This window comes from Mustela nigripes, chromosome 5, assembly GCF_022355385.1.
Source record: "Mustela nigripes isolate SB6536 chromosome 5, MUSNIG.SB6536, whole genome shotgun sequence".
NCBI classification, from domain to species: Eukaryota; Metazoa; Chordata; class Mammalia; order Carnivora; family Mustelidae; genus Mustela; species Mustela nigripes.
In genome coordinates this window covers 94,196,772-94,223,084 of record NC_081561.1, presented here as the reverse complement: position 1 = coordinate 94,223,084, position 26,313 = coordinate 94,196,772, and the positions used below count along the sequence as shown (strand labels likewise).

General features: G+C 37.2%; 1 protein-coding gene across 1 annotated transcript in view; it reads right to left on the bottom strand.

The window, feature by feature from the left end:
• The window catches only part of ADGB (androglobin), a 168,853-nt gene that overhangs the window by 7,218 nt on the left and 135,322 nt on the right, over window positions 1-26,313 (bottom strand). The window contains exons 30-33 of the mRNA XM_059399200.1: window positions 18,286-18,455; window positions 9,277-9,453; window positions 6,004-6,106; window positions 3,304-3,510 (exon numbers count right to left, since the gene is read on the bottom strand). Of these exons, the coding sequence (XP_059255183.1) occupies window positions 3,304-3,510; window positions 6,004-6,106; window positions 9,277-9,453; window positions 18,286-18,455 (657 nt within the window). The remainder of the gene's footprint in view (window positions 1-3,303; window positions 3,511-6,003; window positions 6,107-9,276; window positions 9,454-18,285; window positions 18,456-26,313) is intronic.

The window sequence follows — 26,313 nt, the reverse complement described above, 5'->3', positions numbered from 1 at the left end:
TATCATTGTGACGACTATGGGATCTTAGGTTTCTAAAGTTCATTGGCTTTTCTTGTGAACATATCTACTTATGTTGGCTATATTTTTGGCATTTCAAACATGAGTTGTTTTAATAAGACACTAACTCTGCTGACTTTGACAGGAAAGTAATTACTTTTAATTAATCAGTGATTAATTAGATAGTTGTGTTTTCTTGCCTTCTGCCAGATAACAGAAAACCACTCTACAAACAGAAGAGGGTGTGGGAAAGGGGCAGAGAAGTTTAGCCTTCATGTTCTTTTCTCTCTCTTTTTTTAAAGATTTTATTTATTTATTTGACCGATGGAGATCACAGAGTAGCAGGCAGAGAGAGAGGAGGAAGTAAGCTCCCTGCTGAGCAGAGAGCCCGATGCAGGACTCAATCCCAGGACCCTGGGATCATGACCTGAGCCGAAGGCAGAAGCTTTAACACACTGAGCCACCCAGGCACTCCTAATCTTCATGTTCTGGCTACTAAACTCTTTTGTGTCAAAATAGGATGTGTATTATGACAGCCTGGTATGTTTCCAACGGACTAAGGGAGAAAACTTACTTCGTCATAGATAGTCTAAAAATCGCTGTTCAAGGGCATAGTGATTGTGAAGCCTGGGGAAAAGATGTAGGAATAAAGACAAAGATCACCTGCAACATTTGTAAACAGCATTTTCTAGAGGCTCCCAGAGATAAAGGGCAAGTGGAAAGCAATGTTTAGATTGCTGAACTTGACGATGGCTTTGGTATTGAGAAAGAATGCTTAGATGTGAAATCCACAGTAATATCATTTTCATATGCCCTCTGCTACTATGAAGGAAATTGTTCTAAGTTACCTACTGTATGAAAATAGGAAGTAGCAAGAATAAGGTAGGTTTTTGTTTTGTTTTGTTTTTAGAGATTTTATGTATTTATTAGAGAGAGAGAGAGAGCATGAATGAGGTGAAGGGCAGAGGGAGAAGCAGACTCCATGCTGAGCAGGGAGCCTGATGTGGGACTTGATCCTAGGACTCTGGGGTCATGAACTGAGCCAAAGGCAGATCTTAACAAAATGAGCCATCCAATCACCCAAGAATAACACAGTTTTGTGGGAATTACAAATTTCAAATGGAATAAAGAGACCAGATCATGCAAAGTTCTCCCAGGGTCTGTAATCTCTTACAGGTAATGCTTCTCCAGGAGTGAGGGCTAGTATGGGGCACCAACAGCGGAGATAAGAGCATCATATGGAGTTCCAGAGAACAGCTGCACAACCAGACCCATTGTTCTCAAGCAAGAGTCCTTCTACAACCCCCATACCCAAAGTCCATGGTCATGTTTCAGTGCTGTAAGAGGTACTGGAAACTAAACAGCACACCTTTTCTTGGAGGGAGAAGGAGTCGACTTTTCTTGATATTGTGTGAGTAAATTTATATTTTATTTTACATGTAATATAATATGTATGTATATTATATTATACATATATTATTTGCATTCAATAAAAGTGATAATAAAACACATTTCAGAATGTGTGGAAGACATTTTTGGTTGAGGACAGACCACTTTGGCGTCAGTTCTTCATTTCCAATCACATTTACCTTTCCTCCCTGTTTCCTACCCACTCCTTTCCATCCCAAAGTAGACTCTTTCACAGTGCTGTGAACTTTAATAGAAAGGACTAAAGACCAAAGGCCAAAAGTGTGAAGAAATGAAGAACACCAAAGCTGACACAGAAGCAGTCCCTCCCAACACACTGGTCTGGGGCTCTGCACAGAAAATGATTCCACACCATGACTGAGGGGACACACTTTCCAAGGCTGGAGTGAAGAATCATGATTACATTCCATTTTTGCAACTTGAAAAAATTACTTTGTTAGCGTATAAACAGGTCGACCTCCAAACGTAATTAGATTTTCATTTCACAAGTCTTTAACCAAGTGTGACGAAAAGTTTGTGTTCCATTAGAGATCACAACATGTGGAATGAAAAGAACTAGGATTTGAGTCCTGATTCACGCCACATTGTTTCAGCTTCCTGCCCTCACGTGAGACATTTATCAATCACTTAAATTTTGAGGCAGAGATAGCAGTATATGCTTTGTCTAGTTCATAGAGGCTCCAGTGAGATAATAGATGTAAAACCACTCTACAAATTAAATATTAATATAGAATGATAGCTGCTATTCGAAATAAGTTTTAGTGTTACATCCTGTATGTCATTATTTATTAAACGAGTGCCTACTTTCAAAATATTGGCTAAAAAAATGGAATCTCCTGTTACCGCAGTAAAAGAGCCCTTTGAATTTTGGAATTTTCCTCTTCCTTGTGGAACTCCTTCAAGGACATGGTTTAGCCATAAGCAGTTTTTAATTTAAAAATTCCCAGACTGGTTTAGCAGTTTTGAGAAAAGAACCATTGCTGTTGGTGTTCCTGAGGATGCATCCTTTCAAAATATCTTTCTTACCTGCCTGGGTTCTGAACAAGTAGAGAAATAAAGATTAAGATTTTTGCCACTGATACAGGTATAATTGGAGAATGTAGCTCCATGTGAGAGGCAAATGGGCCACAGTCACAGAACGCGACAGCCAGATGGCCCCTGCCATTCACCTCACTACCATAAGTAGTGGTTCTAACTCGGGGACAAGTAAGGGACTCAGGATCCCCTATGGGCAGCCAGATTTATTGTTTCAACCACAGAGGACACTTAGTCCCTTAGCAATTTTGTCCCTTCATCCAGGAGTTGGGGAGAGGAAATCCTTCCTCAGGGAGACCCGGCATGGAAAGACGTTTCTCTGTTAAAAACTTCCGTAGAGGATTTACATTCATTTTAGTGAACAACTACGAATCCCCACTATACAAAAATGAACCAAATCAGTGTGGCTTGTGCACCACTGAAAACTCACTCCTCTCCTCCAAAATTTTTAGAATCCAAATATTTAAAATTTGTTATAAAAGGTAAAAAGAAAATACACCATGAAGCCTATGATAGATTAAAAAAAGGATCTGTGTTTGGTGACAATGGCATGCGTGGTCACTGCAATTTTATTTTTAGTGTTTGTAGACACATAGAAGTGTACAAAAATACACCTCCTGTTTTTTGTTTTTTGTTTTGGTTCACTTCTACCTTTAAGTTAACTACTGAGCAATGAGGTCATTGAACCAATTATCTACTCTGATAAGCAAAATGAAGACCTATGAATCCAAAATACGTATTTTCGTAGCTATAACCCTACACATCACATGTGTTTTGTCAGTGTCTTTCCAGAATTTTTATTTCCAAGTACATATTTTTCTTACAGACGAGAACACCACTTACTGATCTCCTTCCGCATGCTCTGCTCCTCCTTCCCTGCTGGGGACGTTCCTCCACTTTCGCTGCTCCCCGATTTGGAAAGATCCTTCAAGCCCTTCCCCATTTGCCACTTCTTCCACAGCATGTTCCCTGACGGTATGACATCTTTGTTATCGGAACTCACAGAACTCTTTGTGTCTGACTCTCTTGTGGCACTTGACAAAGTTTCAACTACAACACGACATGTGCGTTAGCCAAGACAAGCTTGTATTCTATAAAATCATATGCAGAAACTAGCGAGGGCTTGTGGGAACCAGGTTTGGAGCTGACTGGAAAGCTTTGCCACCTCCAACGAGAGCACTAGCGAAAATAATCATTGGTAGCCTCAGAAATTATTTGGATGGCTCAGACCACCAATGTGTCTGGAAGTATACCTCAGGATACAAACACATCACATAAAAATAGAGGCTTTGGGGAGGTGAGACATTGCAAGAGGAAATGGGATCTCTGAACACTGGGACCACTGCTAGGGTGGGCCCTGGTAGAGGTAGCAACCTGCCTTGTATGGGAAATGTATGTGAATGCAATTCTCTCTGGAGAGGGAGCTCTGTGTCTAGGCACTTGTCTAAATTATCTTAAAATAGAGATGGGAAGAGCTCTTGCTTGTGAAGTTGCAAAGCTGGGAAGTTTTTCCTTAATGCTACAATTCTACTCCCACTGTTCTAGATCTTTATGCCTGGGGGAGAAAAAAAATGTGTAAAACCTATCACAACCTCCACATTATACAGACATTCCCCCCCCCATTTATCAATTGTAGATAATTTAATTAATGTTATATTCTGCTTTGAATAAAAGGTGGTAAGAGGTTAGTAATTGAAAGCATGGAGAAATGTTAAAATAAATACACATTTTAACATATTATTAAAACTGATGTACCCTTCAGACAAAATGGATCAAAAAAAATTAAAAATAAATTTATTTTAGGAAGTTTAACTTACATAAAATAGACAAATTTCTTCTAAAACACATCTTACTAATCTGACAAAAGAAATGTTAGAAGAGCTTCATGGTGAGGGATGGAAAGTGTATACTGTAGTAGTCCAAATATATGAAGTTCAAGAACAGGCAAAATGGAAACAGGGTAATAGAGGTCAGACTAGTTGTTACTTTGAGGGAGAAAATGGTTGATGGAAGGGGAATGAGGAAGACTTTGGGGATGTTTAAGTGTTTTATATCTTGATAATGGTGGTTCCGGAGTGTGTACAGATATAAAAATTTGTCAAATTGTACAATATTTGTGTCTTCACTGCGTGAATGCTGTAGGACAAGGTCAGCCTCCTCTGAGCCTTGCTCTCGACTAGGCCTTGTCCTTGGTTTGTAAATTCCAGTTTAGGCAAAAAATACTGCTGGATTAATTTATCAAGAAATGCCCCCCAACCCCGCTTTGATATTCCAATCCAACTTCTCTCTTCCCCCTACCTTCGATATCTAACCAAGTTTTCTGGGTAACTTTCCACCCATTCCCTACCTAGTCACTATAAAACCCCACTTTTCCCTGCTGTATTCAAAGTTGAATTCAATCTCTCTCTCTCTCCTACTACAATAGTCTTGACTCCTATTGCAATAGTTTGAATAGTGTTTCTTGTCATTTTTAACAAGTGTCCTGTGCAACATTTTTCTTTTGCATATAACTTAATACATTTTTAAAAACAATAATAAACTCTAATAAAATAATAAAATTCAAAATAATGAGATGATAAAATCATAATAAAACCTATTCACTTTTGTATACTCGATATGACATTAGACTTTTACATTTAGAAAAGTGAGTACTTTGGGAGTTAGAAATATTTCAAATCCTACTCTATCACCTTTTAGATCTGTGACTTAGGAAGTTTGGTGACTCTCTGAGCATTGGTCTCTTTATCTGTACAAAGGAATAATAGTGTCTACCTCATTGCTGCTGTAGGTTAAAAGGAGATAAAAAGTTCTGTGAAGAGTACCCATTCCAAGAAACAAAATCAGGGTGATACTTGCTGTTTATACTCTTTTTATAAAAAGTGAAGGGGCATTATCATTATAAAAATCATTGAATTTCATTCCTAAGAACATAAACATGGAAAAGCATGGTTGGGAATGTTAACGTCTTCGGCCTCCCTGGCATCCCAAGGAGGTTATAGATAGGGGCAGTGAAGGGTTAGTGAAGGTGCTCTGGGGTCATGGAGAGCTATCTGTAAGCTGGCCTGTCTCTGGGTATCTTGTGAATTCAGCAAATTGCAAAGAAAATCACTCTGAGCCTGTGTCCTTATTGGTAAGCCAGAAATCATATTATAGATTACAGATTATAGTGAATTCATGTGAGTGTTCAATGAAATAATTAGTATTTTCAATTCTGGGCCCAAAACAATCACTCAATAAAAGTGGTTAGCTTTATCTTATTGTTATTATTCACAGCTATTGTTACTAGAAAGGTGCCAGATTAACAGTCGTGGGCCTGCCTTCAAATTCACACACTGCTATCTTGACCTAGGCTTCACTCTTATTTCTGGTTTCATCTTTTCTTAAATGGAGAAAACCATATCTACTTGGGGAGAAAGCAAACATCTGCTTGATTAAAAAAAAAAAAATCAGAATCTATTTTCCTATCCTGTAGAATCCTCTGTCTTTTAAGAGGTGCAAAGCACAGCTCCGTGCTCTGAGATGGCTGGGGCAGGGCTCACTGACCTTCCTCCAGAGCTTTGGTTTGGCTCTCAGACACAGGCATGCTGTCCGCATCTGGTATTTTCTTAATGAACCGGCTGAGGTAATGCAGGCGAGCCTGGGAAGCCTACAGAACAAACATTATCAATGAATGGCCCTGGAAACAACATGTCAAGAGTGCATAAAAGAAAGAGGAAAATGAGAATAAATATGGCAGTTTGAACTAGGCCAGCTCTTATTATCCAATAAACTCAAATTCTAAGCCATCCATAATTCTGACAGTTCTGAGAGCTAACAAAGAAGCAGGTTTTTTTTTTTTTTTTAAGATTTTATTTATTTATCAGAGAGAGAGGGAGAGAGAGTGAGCACAGGCAGACAGAATGGCAGGCAGAGGCAGAGGGAGAAGCAGGCTCCCTGCTGAGCAAGGAGCCCGATGTGGGACTCGATCCCAGGACACTGGGATCATGACCTGAGCCGAAGGCAGCTGCTTAACCAACTGAGCCACCCAGGCGTCCCACAAAGAAGCAGTCTTAAAACGGATACACAAGGCATGCAGCCTTAGGTCCAGTTGCTCCTGAAGCTTTTTCATCTGGCTTAATAACCCTGAGTAAGGCCATGAAACACATATGAGTAATAAAATGGCTCACTATAGCGATGATTCTTACATAGAGTAGGGAGGGAGATGTGAAGTATGTATATTCCACAAGGGGCAGCACAGGCTTTTTTTATCCACTCAAGGCTGTTCAAAGTATATGAAAACCATATTAAACATGTTTATGCTTTCTTACTTAGGAGTGTGAGGACAGATGTGGATACTGATGAGGAAACAGAAGGCAAGCTGAGGACAAAGCAGAACCTGACATCCCACAACCTACCCCCCACCCCCACCAATGGGATCTATGTGACATTCCTCAGGCACTTTCTGGCTGCCCTAAAACTAAGGAAAGGAAAAACAAATAGTTAATCTATAGAGATCAAAATCCTGCAAGACCCAAGTCTCCCTCAGTTTACAAATGCCTCAACAATTTATAAGAACGAAGAACTTCTATCAATAGCCTAGCTTCCAGTACCATGCTGTCTTGGTGATCACAGCTTTGTAGTAAAGCGTAAAATCAGGTAACGTGATGCCCCCAGTTTTATTTTTGTTTTTCAACATTTCCTTAGCAATTCGGGGTCTCTTCTGATTCCTTACAAATTTTAGGATTATTTGCTCCAGCTCTTTGAAAAATACTGGTGGAATTTTGATTGGAATGAAAACAGACACATAGACCAGTGGAACAGAGTAGAGAGCCCAGATATGGACCTCAACTCTATGGGCAAATAATCTTTGACAAAACAGGAAAAAATATACAGTGAAAAAAAACAGTCTCTTCAATAAATGGTGCTGGGAAAACTAGACAGCTATATGTAGAAGAATGAAACTCGACCATTCTCTTACACTGTACACAAAGATAAACTCAAAATGGGTAAAAGACCTCAACGTGAGGCAGGAATCCATCAGAATCCTAGAGGAGAACATAGGCAGTAACCTCTTCGATATCAGCCACAGCAACTTCTTTCAAGATATGTCTCCAAAGGCAAAGGAAACAAAAGCAAAAATGAACTTTTGGGACTACATCAAGATCAAAAGCTTCTGCACAGCAAAGGAAACAGTTAACAAAACAAAGAGGCAACCCACAGAATGGGAGGAGCTCCTCAAACTCAACACCCACAAATCAGACAATCATATAAAAAAATGGGCAGAAGATATGAACAGACACTTCTCCTATGAAGACATACAAATGGCAATCAGACACATGAAAAAATGTTCATCATCACTAGCCATCAGGGAGATTCAAATTAAAACCACATTGAGACACCACCTTATACCAGTTAGAATGGCCAAAATTAGCAAGACAGGAAACAACATGTATTGGAGAGGATGTGGAGAAAGGGGAAACCTCTTACACTGTTGGTGGGAATGCAAGTTGGTGCAGCCTTTTTGGAGAACAGTGTGGAGATTCCTCAAGAAATTAAAAATAGAGCTTTCCTATGACCCTGCAATTGCACTACTGGGTATTTACCCCAAAGATAGAGATATAGTGAAAAGAAGGGCCATCTGTACCCCAATGTTTATAGCAACAATGGCCACGGTCGCCAAACTGTGGAAAGAACCAAGATGCCCTTCAATGAATGAATAGATAAGGAAGATGTGGTCCATATACACTATGGAGTATTATGCCTCCATCATAAAGGATGAATACCCAACTTTTGTAGCAACATGGATGGGACTGGAAGAGATTATGCTGAGTGAAATAAGTCAAGCAGAGAGAGTCAATTATCATATGGTTTCACTTATTTGTGCAGCATAACAAATAACATGGAGGACAAGGGGAGATGGAGAGGAGAAGGGAATTGAGGGAGATTGGAAGGGGAGGTGAACCATGAGAGACTATGAACTCTGAAAAACAATCTGAGGGTTTTGAAGGGGCAGGGGGTGGGAGGTTGGGGGAACCAGGTGGTGGGTTTTAGAGAGGGCACGGATTGCATAGAGCACTGGGTGTGGTGCAAAAACAATAAATACTGTTAGCTGAAAAGAAATAAAAAATTTAAAAAAATAGCCTAGCTTCCAGAAGGAAATGTAGATGCAATTATATGTGCTTATAACCTGCAGCCTATTCACAGATACTTGAAGCAGGCAGAGTATAATGTTCCTCCAGGAAGTTTCCAACTATCTTCATGTTAATGCAGTGCTAGAGGCTAAAACAACTTAACTTGACAGTGGCAAGGCCTCTAGTATCCTGTGAGTCTTCTTTAACAATGAAAGTTCTTTCAGAAACCTCTCTTCTTCCTTACCTCTCCCAACCCCATAGTATATAGTCAGCCACCCCTCACAACTTTGGGCAGCAGCTCTTTCTGCCTGTGGGTCCTGTCCCTGTGCTTCAATAAACCAACATTTTGCACCAAAGACATCTTTCTTGGTCATTGGCTCCAGACCTTACCACACTGAACCTCATGTATATTCCAAAACCACATCAATACAGCCCACACTATGTAAAAGAACAAGGGAACCCACAATTTGGGCCAATAAAGTGGCACCATCATGTGCTTCACTTTTGTGAATCATCTGGTATCAGCCATTCTGCACATTTCACAGTGTGTTTAAATATGGTCTTAACATGTAGTAAGTGAGTGTCTAACAAAATTCCAGATACCGTTCCTAAAGGAAAGACTATGTGCTTTCACTCTCATGGCTCTCACTTCAGACTGGTGCCTAGGAATGGAAAGTTAAAGAACAACATTTCCCACTCAAGTGACCTTGATAGCTCTTCCTGGCTCAGTCATCTCCCAGGCTTGCTTCATGGCTCGGATTTCATCTGCTCGTTCTGTATCCTTTTTCACTTCAAAAAATTCTGCTTCATTGTGTTCTGTGACCAACCTCAAAATCCAGTAGGGTTTATTTGGATCTTCTTGTTGAGGGTGAACAGTGGATATCTGATAAATAAAAACCTTTGGGTTAGGTATTGCCCTCCAGTCAAAAGGGTCTGGATTTTTAGCTCACGACCCATAATTTCACTATTAAGTATGTACCCAGGAGAAATGAAAACACATGTTCACAAAAATACTTGGACAGAAAAATTCATTACAGCTTTATGCTCATAATAGCCAAGAAAAGGAGGAGACAATATAAATGTCTATCAATTGATAAATAGATAAACGAATTATCGTATATTTATATCATTGAATACTACCTTAACAATAAAAAGTAATAAACTATTGAAGTATACCACACTGCAGATGGATCTTACAGATAGACATCATACTGAGAAAAAGAAGCCGAGCATAAAAGAATACAACTTGGGTGACTCATTTGTTTGAAATTCCAGAACAGGCAAAAACAGCTGCCTGGGGTAAGGTATGAAGATGACAGAGTCCATTGCAAAGAGGTTTGAGGGACTCTCCAACCTTATGGAAATGATCTATACTTTATACCTTGATAGAGATGTAGATTACAGCATTGAATGCACTAGTCAAAATTCATTGAATTGTGCAATTAATTTTACTGCATTTCACTAAACACAAATTTTATCTAAAATTGTAAAGAAAAAAATTTTAAATTACATTTAGAGTTATGTGGCACCTCTTTACAAAAATTAGGGTAGGGATAGTTGATCATGCCAGGTGTGGATACACTGGATATATATTCATTATAAAAGTAACATTTTAATATCTTCTAGGATTATTTTCATTTTTATAAGCCATAAGCTGGGAGCAGATTGATTTAGGACTGGAAATATCTAGATGAGTGACGCTCATTGGTGACAATCTGGTAGAGAGAGAGGCTTGGATCTAATGTGGTTACTAGCACTTTACACGTGACAATTGTCAATTATTCATGTTGAGTAATGAAGATGGGGAAGCAGGGATTGGTAGGGCCACTGAATAAAGTTGTTGTGGGCAGTTTGGTTTCAATGTTACCAAAAAGATCTCATTGCTTTCTACAATATTCCTCTAATATTCTGATGAGAACTTAAATCTCACAATCGGAAATTCTTTTCTCTCTTCCTTTTACAACATGGTACAAAAGATTTTATCATCTTTTATATTTGATGATGAGTTAATCAGAAACTCTGGAATCAGGAAAGGGAGTATGATGAAGGACTAGGGGGGCACTGTAACAGTTTATGGATTGAGTTAAGCTTATTTGTTTTAAATTTCAATTTGTTTTAAATTTCAATAATTTATTTTGTTGATGATAAGAATATTTTTTCGGTGCCTTCAAATAATTGATTTTCTAACACTAAATAATAAACTGGAGCTACAGCTAGAAAAGTTAACACACAACATTATCTCGTTCAAGAGGAACAAAATACTTTCTTGAAACCACTTCACCTATATTTTCTAACAAAACAATATTAAAATAACCTAATTTTAAAAAGAAAACTGTATCTGGTCCTTTCAAAAGTAATAATCCCTTGGTAGAGAAACTTCTCTTTTTCTATATCCATTTAGATATTACAATAAAAGTAGCATTTGGATTATAAAATGTAGCTAGTGAAAACACAAGTGATATAAATTTAAGAAGAAATTAGCTTTTCCGCATGAAATAAAATCAATGATCAAATAAATTCAACATGATTATGGTAATTAAAGTAAAAATACAAAATATAATAGTTTTCAGTTTCTTGTTTGGCACATGTATTAATACATTTTAAAACATGAAAAGATAAAACACCAAGGTCTACCAAACAACTGGCACAATATTCCTAAAGCTTAGTTATTAATATCCTAAAACCCGAATTCTGATATGAATTCTGTAACCAAGAATACATTTGGTGCTATGCAAACTGATCCAAACACCATCTTTTTCAGTATTCCCCAGAATTCAAGAGCATTTCAAAGTTATCTCAGGATGAATCCCATAATTCCTTATTAAATGATGGATTTTCTGAACAAGCTTCTCATTTTTTATTATATATGTGCACATTTATCACAATTTCAAAAACAGTGGAAAACCACCAAACATGTTAGTTTTTAGTTTTATCCAGTCATTAATTTTCTGCAGAATTACTTTTCCTTGACTTAATATTTTTGCAAGATTTTTCATTTTTTCATTTCCTTATTTATTTTGTTATGTTAGTTACCATACAGTACATCATTAATTTTTGATGTAGTGTTCTGTGATTCATTATTTGCATATAACACTCACTGCTCCATGCAATCCATGCCCTCCTTAATATCCACCACCAGGCTAACCCATCTCCCTACCCCTTCCCCTCTAAAACCCTCACTTTGTTTCTTGGAGTCCATAGTCTCTCATGGTTCATCCCCCACTCCGATTTCCTCCCCTTCATTTTTCCCTTCCTTCTCCTAATGTCCTCCATGCTATTCCTTATGTTCCACAAATAAGTGAAACCATATGATAATTGACTTTCTCTGCTTGATTTATTTCACTTATCATAATCTCCAGTCCCATCTGTGTTGATGCAAAATTTGGTATTCATCCTTTCTGATGGCTGAGTAATACTCCATTGTATATATGGAACACATCTTCTTTATCTATTCATCTGTTGAAGGGCATCTCAGCTCTTTCCACAGTTTGGCTGTTGTGGACATTGCTACTATGAACATTGGGGTGCTTATGGCCCTTCTTTTCACTACATCTGTATCTTTGAGGTAAATCCCCAGTAGTGCAATTGCTGGGTAGTTCCATTTTTAATTTTTTGAGGAACCTCCACACTGTTTTCCAAAGTGGCTGTGCCAACTTGCATTTCCACCAACAATGTAAAAGGGTTCACCTTTCTCCACAACCTTTCTAACATTTGTTGTTTCTTGCCCTGTCAATTTTTGCCATTCTCACTGGTGTAAGGTGTTATCTCAATGTGGTTTTGATTTGAATTTTCCTGATGGCTAATGATAATGAATATTTTTTCATCTGTCTGTTAGCCATTAGTATGTATTCTTTTGAGAAGTGTCTGTTCATGTCTTCTGCCTATTTTTTGACTTGATTGTTTTTTGGATGCTGAGTTTGAGTTCTTTATAGTTCTGATATATATATATCAGCCCTTTGTGGTGTCATTTGCAAATATCTTCTCCCATTCCATGGGTTGCCTCTCATGTATTGACTGTTTCCTTTGCTGTGCCGAAGGTTTTTATCTTGATGAAGCCCAAAGGTTCATTTTCATTTTTGTTTCCCTTGTCTTTGGAGACTGTCTTGAAAGAATTTGCTGTGGCTGATGTCAGAGGGTATTGCCTATGTTATCCTCTAGGATTTTGATGGATTCCTCTCTCATATTGAGGTCTTTCATCCATTTTAAGTTTATCTTTGTGTATGGTGTATAGCTGTCTAATTTTCTCAGCACCATTTATTGAAGAAACTGTCTTTTTTTTCACTGTATAATTTTTTTCCTGCTTTGTTGAAGATTATTTAACCTTAGAGTTGAGGGTCCATATTTGGGCTCTCTCTTCTGTTCCATTGGTCTATGTTTTTGTGCCAGTATCGTGCTGTCTTGGTGATCACAGATTGTAATATAGCTTGAAATCAGGCAACATGATGCCCCCAGTTTTGTTTTTCTTTTTCAACATTTCCTTAGCGATTTGGGTCTTTTCTATTCCATAAAAATTTTAGGGTTGTTTGTTCTAGCAATTTGAAAAATGTCATTGGCATTTTGATCAGGATGGCATTGAAAGTATAGATGGCTCTAGGCAGTATAGACATTTTAACAATGTTTATTCTTCTGATTCATTAACATGGAATGTTTTTGTGCCTTCAATTTCTATCATGACTGTTCTGTATTTCCTAGAGTATAGATCTTTAACCTCTTTGGTTACATAAATTCCAAGGTATCTTATGGTTTTGGGTGCTATTGTAAATGGAATCAATTCTCTAATTTCTCTTTCTACAGTTACATTGTTAGTGTATATGAAAGCAACTGATTTCTGTTCAATGATTTTGTATCCTGCCACATTTCTGAATTTCTGAATTGCTAGTAGTTTGGGGTGGAGTCTTCTGGGTTTTCCACACGAAGTATCATGTGATCTGTGAAGAGAGAGAGAGTTTGACTTCTTTGCCATTTTGAATATCTTTTATTATTTTTGTTGTTGTTGTCTGATTGCTGTTGCTAGGACTTCTAGTACTATGTTGAACAACTGTGGTGAGAGTGGGCATCCTTGTCATGTTCCTGATCTGAAGGGAAAGGATCTCAGCTATTCCCTATTGAGAATGATATTTGGTGTGAGTTTTTCATAGATGGATCTTATGAAGTTGAGGAATATTCTCTCTATCCCTATATTCTGAAGAGTTTTAATCAGAAAATGATGCTGTATTTTGTCAAATGCTTTTTCTGCATCAATTGAGAGGACCATGTGTTTCTTTTCTCTTCTCTTATTGATTTGTTCTAACACATTGATTGATTTGCAAATGTTGAACCACCTTGTATCCCATGAATAAATCCCACCTGGTCATGGTGGATAATCTTTTTAATGCACTGTTCGATCCTATTAGCTAGGATCTTGTTGAGAATCTTGGCATCCATATTCATCAGGAATATTGGTCTGAAATTCTCCTCTCTGGTGGGATCTTTGCCTGGTTTGGGAATCAGGGTAATGCTGGCTTCATAAAAAGAATCAGGAAGTCTTCCTTCAGTTTCTATTTTTTGCAACAGCTCCAGGAGAATAGGTATTAGTTCTTTGAATGTTTGGTAGAATTCTCCAGGGAATCCATCAGGTCCTGGGCTCTTGTTCTTTGGGAGGTTTTTGATCACTGCTTCAATCAGTATTACTAGATACTGGTCTATTCAGGTTGTCAATTTCTTCCTGATTTAGTCTTGGTAGTTTATAGGTTTCCAGGAATGAATCCATTTCTTCCAGGTTGCTTAATTTATTGGCATATAGCTGTTGATAATAATTTCTGATAATCATTTCTATTTCCTTGGTGTTAGTCATGATCTCTCCCTTTTCATTCATAATTTTATTAATTTGGGTCCTTTCTCTTTTCTTTTGGATAAGTCTGGCCAGTGGTTTATCAACCTTCTTAATTTTTTCAAAGAACCAACTTCTAATTTTGTTGATGTGTTCTACTGTATTTCTGATTTCTTATTCATTGAGCAACCACATCCCCTTGCTCCTCTGCCATCAGCTGTGAGACTTTGGATATCTCTTTTCATTGGCTTCATGAAGCCAATTAAGGCCTAAAGAGCACCATTTTATATCAGTTGTAATAAATATAAATTAACTCTTTCCACAAAATCCTCTTCTTTTCCCTCAAGACATTCCAGTAGATAAAGAATCAGTTCTTCAATCCTATTAATGCCAAGCTTTGGGTCTGCTGTTCTTAATGTTTGAACTCAAGCTCAGGTTCTGTCATTAATATTCACCTTTGTACCCTTTTCTTGCTGAAGAGATAAACTCTTTCTCTCCTTTGCTTGTTTGTCTTTGCCATAGTCTGCTCAGCTTTGATCACCTGTTTTTATTCTTCTGACTCTATCATACTTTGATCTGGGGATAAGCCCACCAGTATAACTGGCTATTAGGCTTGTACACCTTCAATGGGATAAGAAAGTAAGTTTAGCAGTACTTTGTTTTGTTGAAACTGGAAGAATCTCAGCTGTCCCAGTGGGGCTTGCAGGCTTGTCCATGCCGTATAAAGAAAATATGAGCACAACTTCTGTCAGTCAGGATGCTAGGACCTGGAGAACTGGATTTTTCTTCTTCAATGTGTTTATCTTTAATTTCTGATTTGTCCTGGAAATGTTTATTTTCTTTTTATAAGGCATTTTTTCCCTCACACCTGAAGTTTGAATTAATATGATTTGGTAGAAATTGGAATGACTCTTCAAATTTTGTGGTAATAACTATTTGTATAATAAAAGGCTTTACTTTGTCTATCTTTGTCTTCATTCACACCATGACATCCCCCCACAAAAAGACTATTTTTTGCTCTTATACAGAACACTGTATTTCTTCAGAGATTTGATGGTTTGTTTAATGTTTTTCTGTTTTAATCAGTCACTAACTGACTTTTTTTAAATACTCTTAAACTTGCTTTACCTTGAGCTAAATGTGAAATCTTTACATTCTAATGGATAAAAACAACCTTCAAAACAAATTTCAAAGTATTTTTAAAATAGGACATTTGTGTGGCACCTGGGTGGCTCAGTCGGTTAAGCGTCCAACTTTTGATTTCAGGTCCCGTCATGACCTCAGTGTCCTGAGACTGAGTCTTATATGGGGCTCTGTGTGCATCTGCTGGAGATTCTCTCCCTCTTCTTCTCCCACTGTTCTCCCCTGACTTGTGCTCTCTCTCAAATAAGTAAATAAATCTTTACCAAAAATAAATAAATAAATAAATAAATAAATAAATAAATAAATAAAAATAGGACATAGGGATGATCACTTGTATAAGTCCATTGGGAGCTGAAGTCCTAAAGCTTTAAAATTTCAATTTGTAAACTATGGGTGTTCGAAGAATAACAGGATTTACCATAAAATCGGCTTCTCTTTTGGTTCATTTACATCTTATTTTGCTTGTATGAAAACCTCTTTGTAGACTGATGTGATTTATCCTCCAATAATCTTTGGGTGAGCACAAAAAAATGCAGCTGTTTCTCTCCTTCCAAGACTTCTTGTTTCATGGGATGCAGGTTGCAACTTCTGCAGCCTTGGCAACTTGCCTCTTCCCAACACTGACATTGACTAGGTCAGCCTGCACTAACTGAATTCCAACACAAGGGAAGAGCCCCACCCAAGGGATTACCCCCCCCCACCACCATCAGTTCTATTCTACTCTCAGCAGAGGTCAGGTTATGCTTTATTTCATCATGTTTCCAAAGGCAGACTCCAACTGGGAAATTAAACTTTGGTGGGGCACCAGAGTGGCTCGGTCTGTTAAGCATCCAACTCTTGGTTTCAGCTCAGGACCTATCTCAGGGTCATGAAAAGGAGCCCAGCATCAGGCTCTGCACTCAGCATAGAGTCTGCTCAGGACTCTTTCTCCTGTCCCTCCTCCCCACACATATATTCACAAGCACTCTCTCTATCAGAAAAATAAATAGGGCGCCTGGGTGGCTCAGTGGGTTAAGCCGCTGCTTTCGGCTCAGGTCATGATCTCAGGGTCCTGGGATCGAGGCCCGCATCGGGCTCTCTGCTCAGCAGGGAGCCTGCTTCCCTCTCTCTCTCTCTGCCTGCCTCTCCATCTACTTGTGATTTCTCTCTGTCAAATAAATAAATAAAATCTTTAAAAAAAAATAAAAAAAAAAAAGGAAACAAATAAAAAGAAAAAAAAAAAAAAAAAAAAAAAAAAAAAAAAAAAAAAGAAAAATAAATAAAATCTAGAAAGCAAAGAAAGAAAGACAGATAGATAGACAGACAAACTTGGCAATGCAGGTGGACAGCTTTTCTACTACTGAATTGTAGGACATGATCACTGCCTCTTCCCCCTAATTTATTAATTTCCCTTTAAAGTTCTGTACTAGTGGTACCAACATCCTGTTCAGTTGATTCAGCTGTAAACCTGAGAGATATCTTTTATTTTTTCTTGTTCCTTATCACCCATTTGGGATTAATAACTACATAAACTATTTGTTTCCTTGATAGTTCTTTTTTTTTTTTTAAGATTTTATTTATTTATTTGACAGACAGAGATCACAAGTAGGCAGAGAGGCAGGCAGAGAGAGGGGGAAGCAGGCTCCCTGCAGAGCAGAGAGCCCAATCTGGGGCTCCATCCCAGGACCCTGGGACCATGACCTGAGCTGAAGGCAGAGGCTTTAACCCACTGAGCCACCCAGGCACCCCCCTCGATAGTTCTTTTTGTTGTCTTCTTCCTTTCTCACCTGTACCTGATACAACTTGCCCTCTTTTGCCTGGACTACTGCAGTACTTTCTTGAGTTATTCTCCCCATCCCTAGTCTTTCCCCCCTTAAATGTATATTTTTAAAAGCTACCAGCATATCTGAAATATAAATCTGATCGTGCCAATAAGTTTTTTTAACCTCCTGTCTCCCAACCCACCCCCCGCCTTGCTGAGCCTAAACAGTGATGACAAATGTTGGGAAGATTTTATCCTCATAGGTATTTTGAGTTCAGTGTTTTTAAATAACCTAAATTTGAGTATCTTTCGGCCTATACTCGCACTCCTCAACTCTGCCCTCACATCCTCTTCTTTACCCCTGTCATTGCAATTACCGAACTGGCCCTGAAGGAATTTGGAAGGAATGACCTCTTGGCTATAAACAGAATCCCAGCCTCTTAATAAGGCTTAAAGGCCTTTCTCGTTCTGACTCTTATTTACCGCCCCAGCCCCATCTCTCATACTTCAGTGCCGGAAAAGGAAAAAAACAAAACAAAACAAAACCAGAAAAACAAAACACAGAGATTGTGTTCACTTTCACCTTAGAATATCTTTGCTCATTGACTCAGGTCCGGATTTGGCTCCTCTAGGAGAAAGAGGCTAAAATAAGTACCTCTTCGTCCTACCACTTCACATGTAATATTTAACATTAAAACTCTGTTTACCTTCAGTCGCCTCCATTAGACTGCAAGTTCTTTGAAGATAGGGACTGTATAATATTAATATTAGAAACCCAAGGCTCCAAAACATTGTCTTATAGACATACATGTCTTAAAAGTTTGATTAACCATTTTCGATACTGAACTGGGAAAAGCAGCTTGCAGAAGGTGTCCAAGGAATGTCCATAAGGTTATCTAGATGGTTGCTAGAATCAAGGAGGTGGGATTTTTCAGTTTTGTCCTTGGGAGAGATAGACAAGTGGGAAATCAATGGACATACATTTATGAAATGACTCCAATGAGAAAAAGTAGTACACCCACCTGAGGCTCAAAGCGAGGGGCTTGTTTTTCTCTGGCTGTCTTGTCTTTCTCCGAAGACTTTTCTTTGCCTTTCCTTGTTTTAGAAGTTCCTGAAGATTTCTGCCCCTCACTAATAGTATGGGAATCTGGGCTTCCCAAGGTAACTAATTCTTCATGTTTCTCTCCATGAGCTAGAGACATAAAAATGGAAACCAGTGAATCACAACAATAAAATCATGTCATGCAGAAAAAGGGGAGCAAGTCAGTAAAAAGTTGTTAGTTGAAGAGGTTTGGATTTCTTTTCTTTTTTAAAGAAATATTTTATAAATATCTCTGTGACTCCAATTCACATACCATACACCACTGAAGTAGAGAAATCAGTAGGTTTTAATATATTTGTAAGATTAGGCAAAAATTATCACTATCTAATGTGTTTCCAATCTGAATGCTTTCAGTACATTTTCTCACCTAATTTCCTTGGCCAGGATCCCCACCACAGTACTGAATGTGTTCATCTCTGCTATCATATGTATTATTCTCTTCCCTCTGCTTCCTCAAAAGAGAACGTGAAGGGTTTTTTGCCTTATGTTCTAGTCGTTCTTTCTACATAACCAGTGGCAGAGGAACAGATAACATTTGCTGAATCCTTACTATGTTTTCTTTTTCATTTTTTTTTTTTTTTAATTCTCAAAGCATCCAAACAGAGCAGAAGCAAAAATTTGCTTACATTCCCCCAGCTGTTGGGGTTGAGTTAGCATTCAAATGAGTTCAAAGGACATGTTAGCCCCTTTCAAAACTGTAGTCTGTAAGTCATCCCATTAGGAAAGTTAAATAGTAATTGTCAAGAATGGCTTTGCGCCAGTTATTAGCTACTTTCAAAGTAGGGAAGATTATCCTGCATGACTGCAAAGGGACTATAAGTACCACAGTTTTACAAGGGGGCAACTTGTCTTTCTGTCAACAATCCCAGTTGCTGTGAAGTGTTGTACAAGGGAAAATCTTTGGTCATGTCATCAAATGACTTGGAGGTGAATCTTGGATCAGTCACTAAATAGGTTCACTTTGGCAGATTTATTACATTTTTTTGATTTTGTTTTTTCCTCTATGTAATGGAGATGTTAATACCATGCCCATGGGGTTTACAAATAAACTATATAGGTCATTTAAAATAGGATTGTACCTAGTATCATACACACTGGGTTTTAAGATATTAACAAATGTGAGCTAAAATTGAATCTCAAACAGCACCAATAAGTATTTCTGGGCTCTTTTTCTCACTATCCATAGGTCTTAGAGTTTGAATCATATATATAGGTGTATTTGATTTCCTTCAAATTAACATATTATATTATTCAAGTTTACATATGTCAGCACATAGTGTGGTGCCAGGCATATAGCAGGGGCACATCATCTTTCTTTATGTTATGAATATATAAAATAAAATAATTTCCTTATTCTTTAATGGCAAACAGTATAGTAACCTTCTCTCCCATGCATTGCAAGTTCTCTAGAGGCCAGAATGTCATTATACACCTCATTTTGATCCCTAATCTCACCTAATATATTTCTGAATTCATAGTATGTATTCATGATAAGATTGTTTAACTTGATCAGATTGTTTAACTCATGATCAGATTGTATGTGAAGCTTTTTAGGGAAATTGTATGTGTGGAGAGCAGTAAGGTATTAGTAGGGTATAAGAATAAATATCCTACTAATTCAAAACCTGTGAAAAACGTGACCTCACATTGCATATTCATGTAATTAGAGGGGTTCTAGAGTAAATGACCATTGACACAAACTAATAAACCCCTTGCAGAGAAGAAATGCTCAAGCAGTATCTGTTGAGGAAATGAACTTGAAAAGACCTTTAGCTTTATGACTTTAGTCGTAATAGTTTTCCTCTTATGTTACCTTATATTTATCCAGAATATAGGAGACTGAAATCTTCAGTGGATAATAAGACATAAAAGTTACAGAAACATATTTTTATGATTAAAATTCAGATTTATGTATCCAGGAACTAAAATCTGAATGGGATTAGAACATTAACATAATTTCTAAGCTAGAATAGTTGCTCAGGATAAGGTATACATTTACCAAGTGTGATTGTACTTGGTAAATGTAAGCAGGAAAATCTTAGGCGATGGATAGATAGATAGATAGATAGATAGATAGACAAATAATAGACAGATGATAATCTCATCATGTTTGGTTACTTCAAAGACCATGAATTGGAATGCATACATTGTGCCTAAGAAAGAACAATATATCATTAATTAGAGTTAAGGAAATAGTGTTATAGTCATGCTAATAAAATTGGGTGGGGCTTGAAAACAAAGATTTTGAGAATGATAAACAAAGTACATATGTGACTTTACAAATAGACTAGAACCTGAAAGGCCCAGACCAGTAACATAAAAATGTAACATATTGGCAAAAAGACGCTAAAATAACAACACAATTAATTATGTATGAGGTAGTTGGTATCACAAAGGGTTACCTGCTCCAGATCCTCCAATTCCTATTTCCTTAAGAAAAAGTCACCTGTCTCAGCAAGCAATTTTTACTAAAAGCTAGGTATTAAAATACACTAAAGGTGGCACTGTTGTCTCATGTTAACCAGAGGACAAGCTTCCTAAATAGTTATAACAGAAATATTCTGAGTTGAATGCAGTTATATTTTAGGCCTTCCTTTTTTATTGTGAGTTATAAAGATGTGAATTTTTAGAAAAAATTAAATATTTTCTTTCTCATAGAAATTAAATGTTAAATTTAAATGAGTAAATGTGATATTTCTACTGAATTCAGGATATACATAAAATTTTAAATTAGGGTACCAATACAATAATGAAAAAAATTTGATTAATTTCTATTTGATCTAAAGTATTTGTAATTGCAAAAGTAAGCTAAGTTAATAAGTGAAGACATTAGGGGGTTCCTAGGTGGCTCAGTCAGTTACACATCTGCCTTCAGCTTGGGCCATGATCCCTGGATCCTGGGATTGAGCCCTCTGCCTCTGCCTCCCCATCCCTTCCTAGCTTATGCTCTCTTTCTTGCCCACTCTCCCTCTCTAAAATAAATAAGTAAATAATATTTTTTAAAAGATTGAAGGTATTTGTCATGATTTTTCTAAAATACATCATACCCAGATGTCTGGGTGGCTTAGCTGTTAAGCTGCTGCCTTCAGCTCAGGTCATGATCCCAGGATTCTGGGATCCAGCTCCACACCAGGCTCCCTGCTCAGTGTGGAGTCTGCTTCTTTCTTTGCCTCTCTACCCCACTCCCTAGCTTGTGCTCTCTCACTCTCAAAAAAATTTAAAAAATCTTTTAAAAAATACATCATACCCTTAAAATTGAAGTTTCTAGGTCTTAAATTGTAAATATAATTGACATATGTAAGCGGACATTGATATGTTTTCATTTAAACAAGCTGGCTGCCTAAAAATTCACATTTATAAATGTGATACTGATTATTCTAAATTCAAAAGCTGCTTGACTTTCATAAGATTGACCAAATGCTTTTATAAGAGAAAAAAATTTCCTAGTTCATAATACAATTCAATTCTGGATTTATTTGCTAGATGCTTTCAGCAGCAAATGTATGATACGATGCAACATGTAATTTAATTTTGGTAGCTGCTCATTCACACATAAAATTGTCAAATGTTATGTCAAAAAAAGAAGATGCAATTATTCCCAGAGACTTCTTTTCTATTTAGGTACCTAATAATGAGAATGCCATTTTTGTGAGGGCTACTTGGTTCTAGAAACTTTATATACATTATCTTGAAACTTCACGACAACTTTGAAAGATAGGAGTTATTATTCTAATTTCTCAGGTGATAAATAACTGAGGTTTAGGTAGTCTAAGGAATTTTTGCTGCTATGCTGTATTTCTCCACTTAACAGTAACTTCCTTTTTTTTTTCCTTCTTTTTTGATTTTCATTTTTTATTGAGGTATGATTGACATAAAACACTATTAGTTTTCAGGTAGACAACTTAATAATTTGATATTTGTACATGTTGGAAAATGATCACCACTATAAGTCTAATAAATGTTAACTTACAAAAAACTTATATTTTATAATCTCTATATTTATAATTTTGTAACATTACCCAACTCTATACATTATACTATTTCATGAATTATACTACTGTGTTTATTTCAGATATTAATTTTTTAGTTTCCTCTGGAATTTTAACATTTATCCATTAATATACCTAAATGTATTAAATATGATAGTTTATCATGCTGGTTCGTTTACGGAACTCCATTTGTGTTGGACAACTTAAGGTGAGAAACTTATTAGATCTTCAGAGAAACCATGGTAAGACCCTTTCTGCAAACTTGTATGTTCAATAAAGAAATATAGACAGTTCCCTAAATAAAGACTCTTATTGAGGACACAATAAAGGCTTGAAATTAGTACTACCATGTATTATTGTTTTTTCCACCCAGACACCCTTAGTAGATAATTAACTCCCATTTAAAATCACAGCTGTGCAGTAACTAGCTATGTGACCATGGGCAAGTTTCATGGACAGTGTGTGCTTCAGTGTTGTATGTAAAATGATAGTAGTTACAGCATCCACCTCATAAGTTTATCATGAGGATTCCTTCACCAATTGACAGTCCCTACATCAGTTCCACATAAAACCTTCAAAAGCTTCTGACATAAATGTTACCCACTATAACTTCTATGAGCATTAGTACTGTGTCAATGCTACTAGTTAGGAAGTCTTTAAAGGACAAAATGGTAGAGTGGAAAGGTTCTGGGCTTTCGAATAAGTCAGATGTAGGTGAAACTCTTTACTCTGCTTCTTCCGGCCATGATTTACAGCATTTAGCAGGAAAATTATTTACAGCATCTAAGCTTCATTTTCTCATGTGTAAAATCAAGATGGTAATAATTATCTCTCAGACTTTTTCATGAGAATTGTGGATAATATATGAAAAAAAAAAAACACAGTACAATAAGAGGCCCATAATGGCACTAAAAAAATCATAATCAAAATTGTAGAGCTCTCCAGTGTTTTCTTTTTGGTTACAAAATACAATTATATTCTTTTCGGTGTGTTTTGTTTCATTTTGACTAAAATAATAGGTGCTCATTTAAAACTTCTGATTTATAAATTTTTTATTTTAAATTAAATTTTGTCTTTAGATACTATTAATATAAATGAGACATAATTGTTTCAGCATATTGGTATATACTCTACTTTTTTTTTTCTGTGTGTACCCCTTTTGCTCTGGGACCCACTCATATATTCTTAAACAGTAATGGCAATGTAGGATCACCAATGTCTAATAGTAGATGAACTGTTCATATTAACCATAAAGAATTTCTGTGAGTTAAGCACAGGAAAGCATTCCTGGATCTTTCTTCCCCACCCTTCCTGACCTAGGTGAAAAGGGGAATGGCCTTGAAGAGTGGGACACGCGCATAGGGCTTTCCTGGTCGCTCTGTTCTGCATATTCCTCTGACAAGAATTAGTCTCTATCCAGCCACACCTTACACCTGGTAGGAGGCCTTGTCAGTCAGGTGTGTCCAAAATAGGCTCTCGCATATCTTTTGAGAGACAGTCTTCTGTCACTTTCACTTCCAGACAAAGTTCACTTCCCCTGCTTGGTATTCATCAGGATGTCATCATACAAACTATTCAAACCCCGCCCTTCCGCATACACTCGTCTCTGCTTCAAAGTGTCATTTCTTCTTTTTCTAAAGATTTACGTAAGTCTACATAATTCACACAACTTCCATATACTGGGAACAAATTTCCAATTATTGAAGAAAATACACACAGAAATTTTTAAAACCTGCACTTGACTAGACTTGAGCATATTTGAAAGTATTTTGCACCTTTTTAGACATTAGAAGTTCACCTTGGAGAGTTGGCAAGAAAACACCTCATTCACTCTTCCAACAGCATTATTCAATGCAGTGCTACATTTCCTGAATGGCTTAAATGTTTTCACCAATATCTCCTTTATCAGTGCACATTCTTCTATCTTGCTGGAACATTATTCTGAAACAGGTGTTCCCCATGAACAAGATCCCCACCTGGATTTAGAAATACTGTTTCTGTTGTTCCCTTTTCATGATTTAAACTGGGATTATTTATTCTGTGTCATGTGGGTGTGAGTTCACACCGATCATTGCTATAAACAATAGTTAACATGACTATTTTGAGCTTGTCAAAACAGGCATAACAGAATATTCAAATACAGAAATCAGAAGTATAAAGAGCTACAGACAACTCATGAAAGAGCTCACATAGGCAAAACAAAAACAAAAACAAAAACCTAGGATTTGATTCTCACTGTCTGATCTATTAAAATCCCTGATACCCTGAACGGTAATGTAAAATCTAGCAGTACTATACGTTTTCCTTGAAAAACAATAAAAGAAATAATATCTTCACAGAACACACATCATACACACATGCCCATATAAAACAGTGCTGCTTCTCTATTATTTTGATTTATTTTTATAATTATGAGTATTTTATTTGCACATAAATCTTTAGCATAAAATATTTAATCCAATTCATATTGAGCAGATACTATCTACTTCTTTCTAGGAGGGGAGACACAAAATCACCAGTAATTTGCATTATTTGTTATTTCAAGCAGATTTCTGTTGATTTATATTGGAAAAATATCTAGTTTTTTTTTTTTAGCACAGTACAAACTATGAGATTTTGACTTGGACTATAGAGAAAATGGAGATAATAATTAATTTAAGGGGCTTTTCAGCTTCCATATGCCATTTATTCATATCATAATTGCAGTCTTTTCTGGTAGACAAGAATTCTAAATTGAAGTCTTATCTGCTCTCTATTCCAGATATTCTCAGTGGTGCTGGGCAGTGGGGGTATTGCTTCTTGGAGGAGAGGTAGAGACAAAAGGAAGAGATATTTCAACAAAACTCACATTCTATGAATTTACCTAGGGGATGTGGGAAAGGATATGTCTTAGGGGATTTTATGTACATCACTGGTAAGCAGTAACTCAGCCCCTGGTTCAAGAAATAAATTCTGAGCTCCAGGGCACTTGGCGTGGGTGAAACACACAACACATATGAATAGCAAAGAGGTGGGAACAATGTGGTTCTGGTCTCACCACTTTCTCTACATGTGTCCATGCTAGACACCGACGGAAGTTCACAACTCTTTCTCGCTGATCCCAAAACAGCCCAGAATCCTTTCAAGACCCCAGGCCGGGATGCCATTAGAAGTGAAATACTCCTGCTGTTCCTAGCATTGCACGCTCATCCATTATTCAACAAACATTTACTAACAGCTTCTATCTGGTTCTGGAGATGTAATGATGAGGCTGAGGCAGAGTCCCTTGCCCAGCACGAGAGGGGCAGTGGGGAGGCAGACAAGTTCAAGATTCCCGTAGAATGCATGTTCTGTGGATGCACACAATACAGTGGAAAGGAAATGGGGACTCTCAGTGTCATTAGTTTTATCAATTTTCTTTGGCTTTGATGTCTTGCCCTAGAATAGGTCCCTTCTTAACAAAGATTTAGTTCAGTAATAATAGCTTTCTCTTAACTTTGGTGATAAACCTTTATCAAGCCTTAAAATGAACAGGTTCATGAAGTTAGTATAAGCAAGCAAATACGTGAACAGGGTTTTTGATAATTAGTGAATAATGTCAATAACAAAAATAAGAGTAGTTTAGATGTACCCTTTCTTTCTTACTTGACAAATATCATGGAGTGATTACTGTGTGCATTGTCTGCACTATGGATAATGCAGGATTGAACAGGTAATAATCTATGGAACTCCCCGACCTCAAAGGCATCATGTTCTCGTAGGAAATACTGCTGACCCTTGAACAATATGGATTTTGTTTTTGTTTTTGCTTTTTTTTTTTAAAGATTTTATTTATTTGACAGAGAGAAATCACAAGCAGGCAGAGAGGCAGGCAGAGAGAGAGAGAGGAGGAAGCAGGCTCCCTGCCAAGCAGGGAGCCTGATACAGGACTCAATCCCAGGACCCTGAGATTATGACCTGAGCCAAAGGCAGAGGCTTAA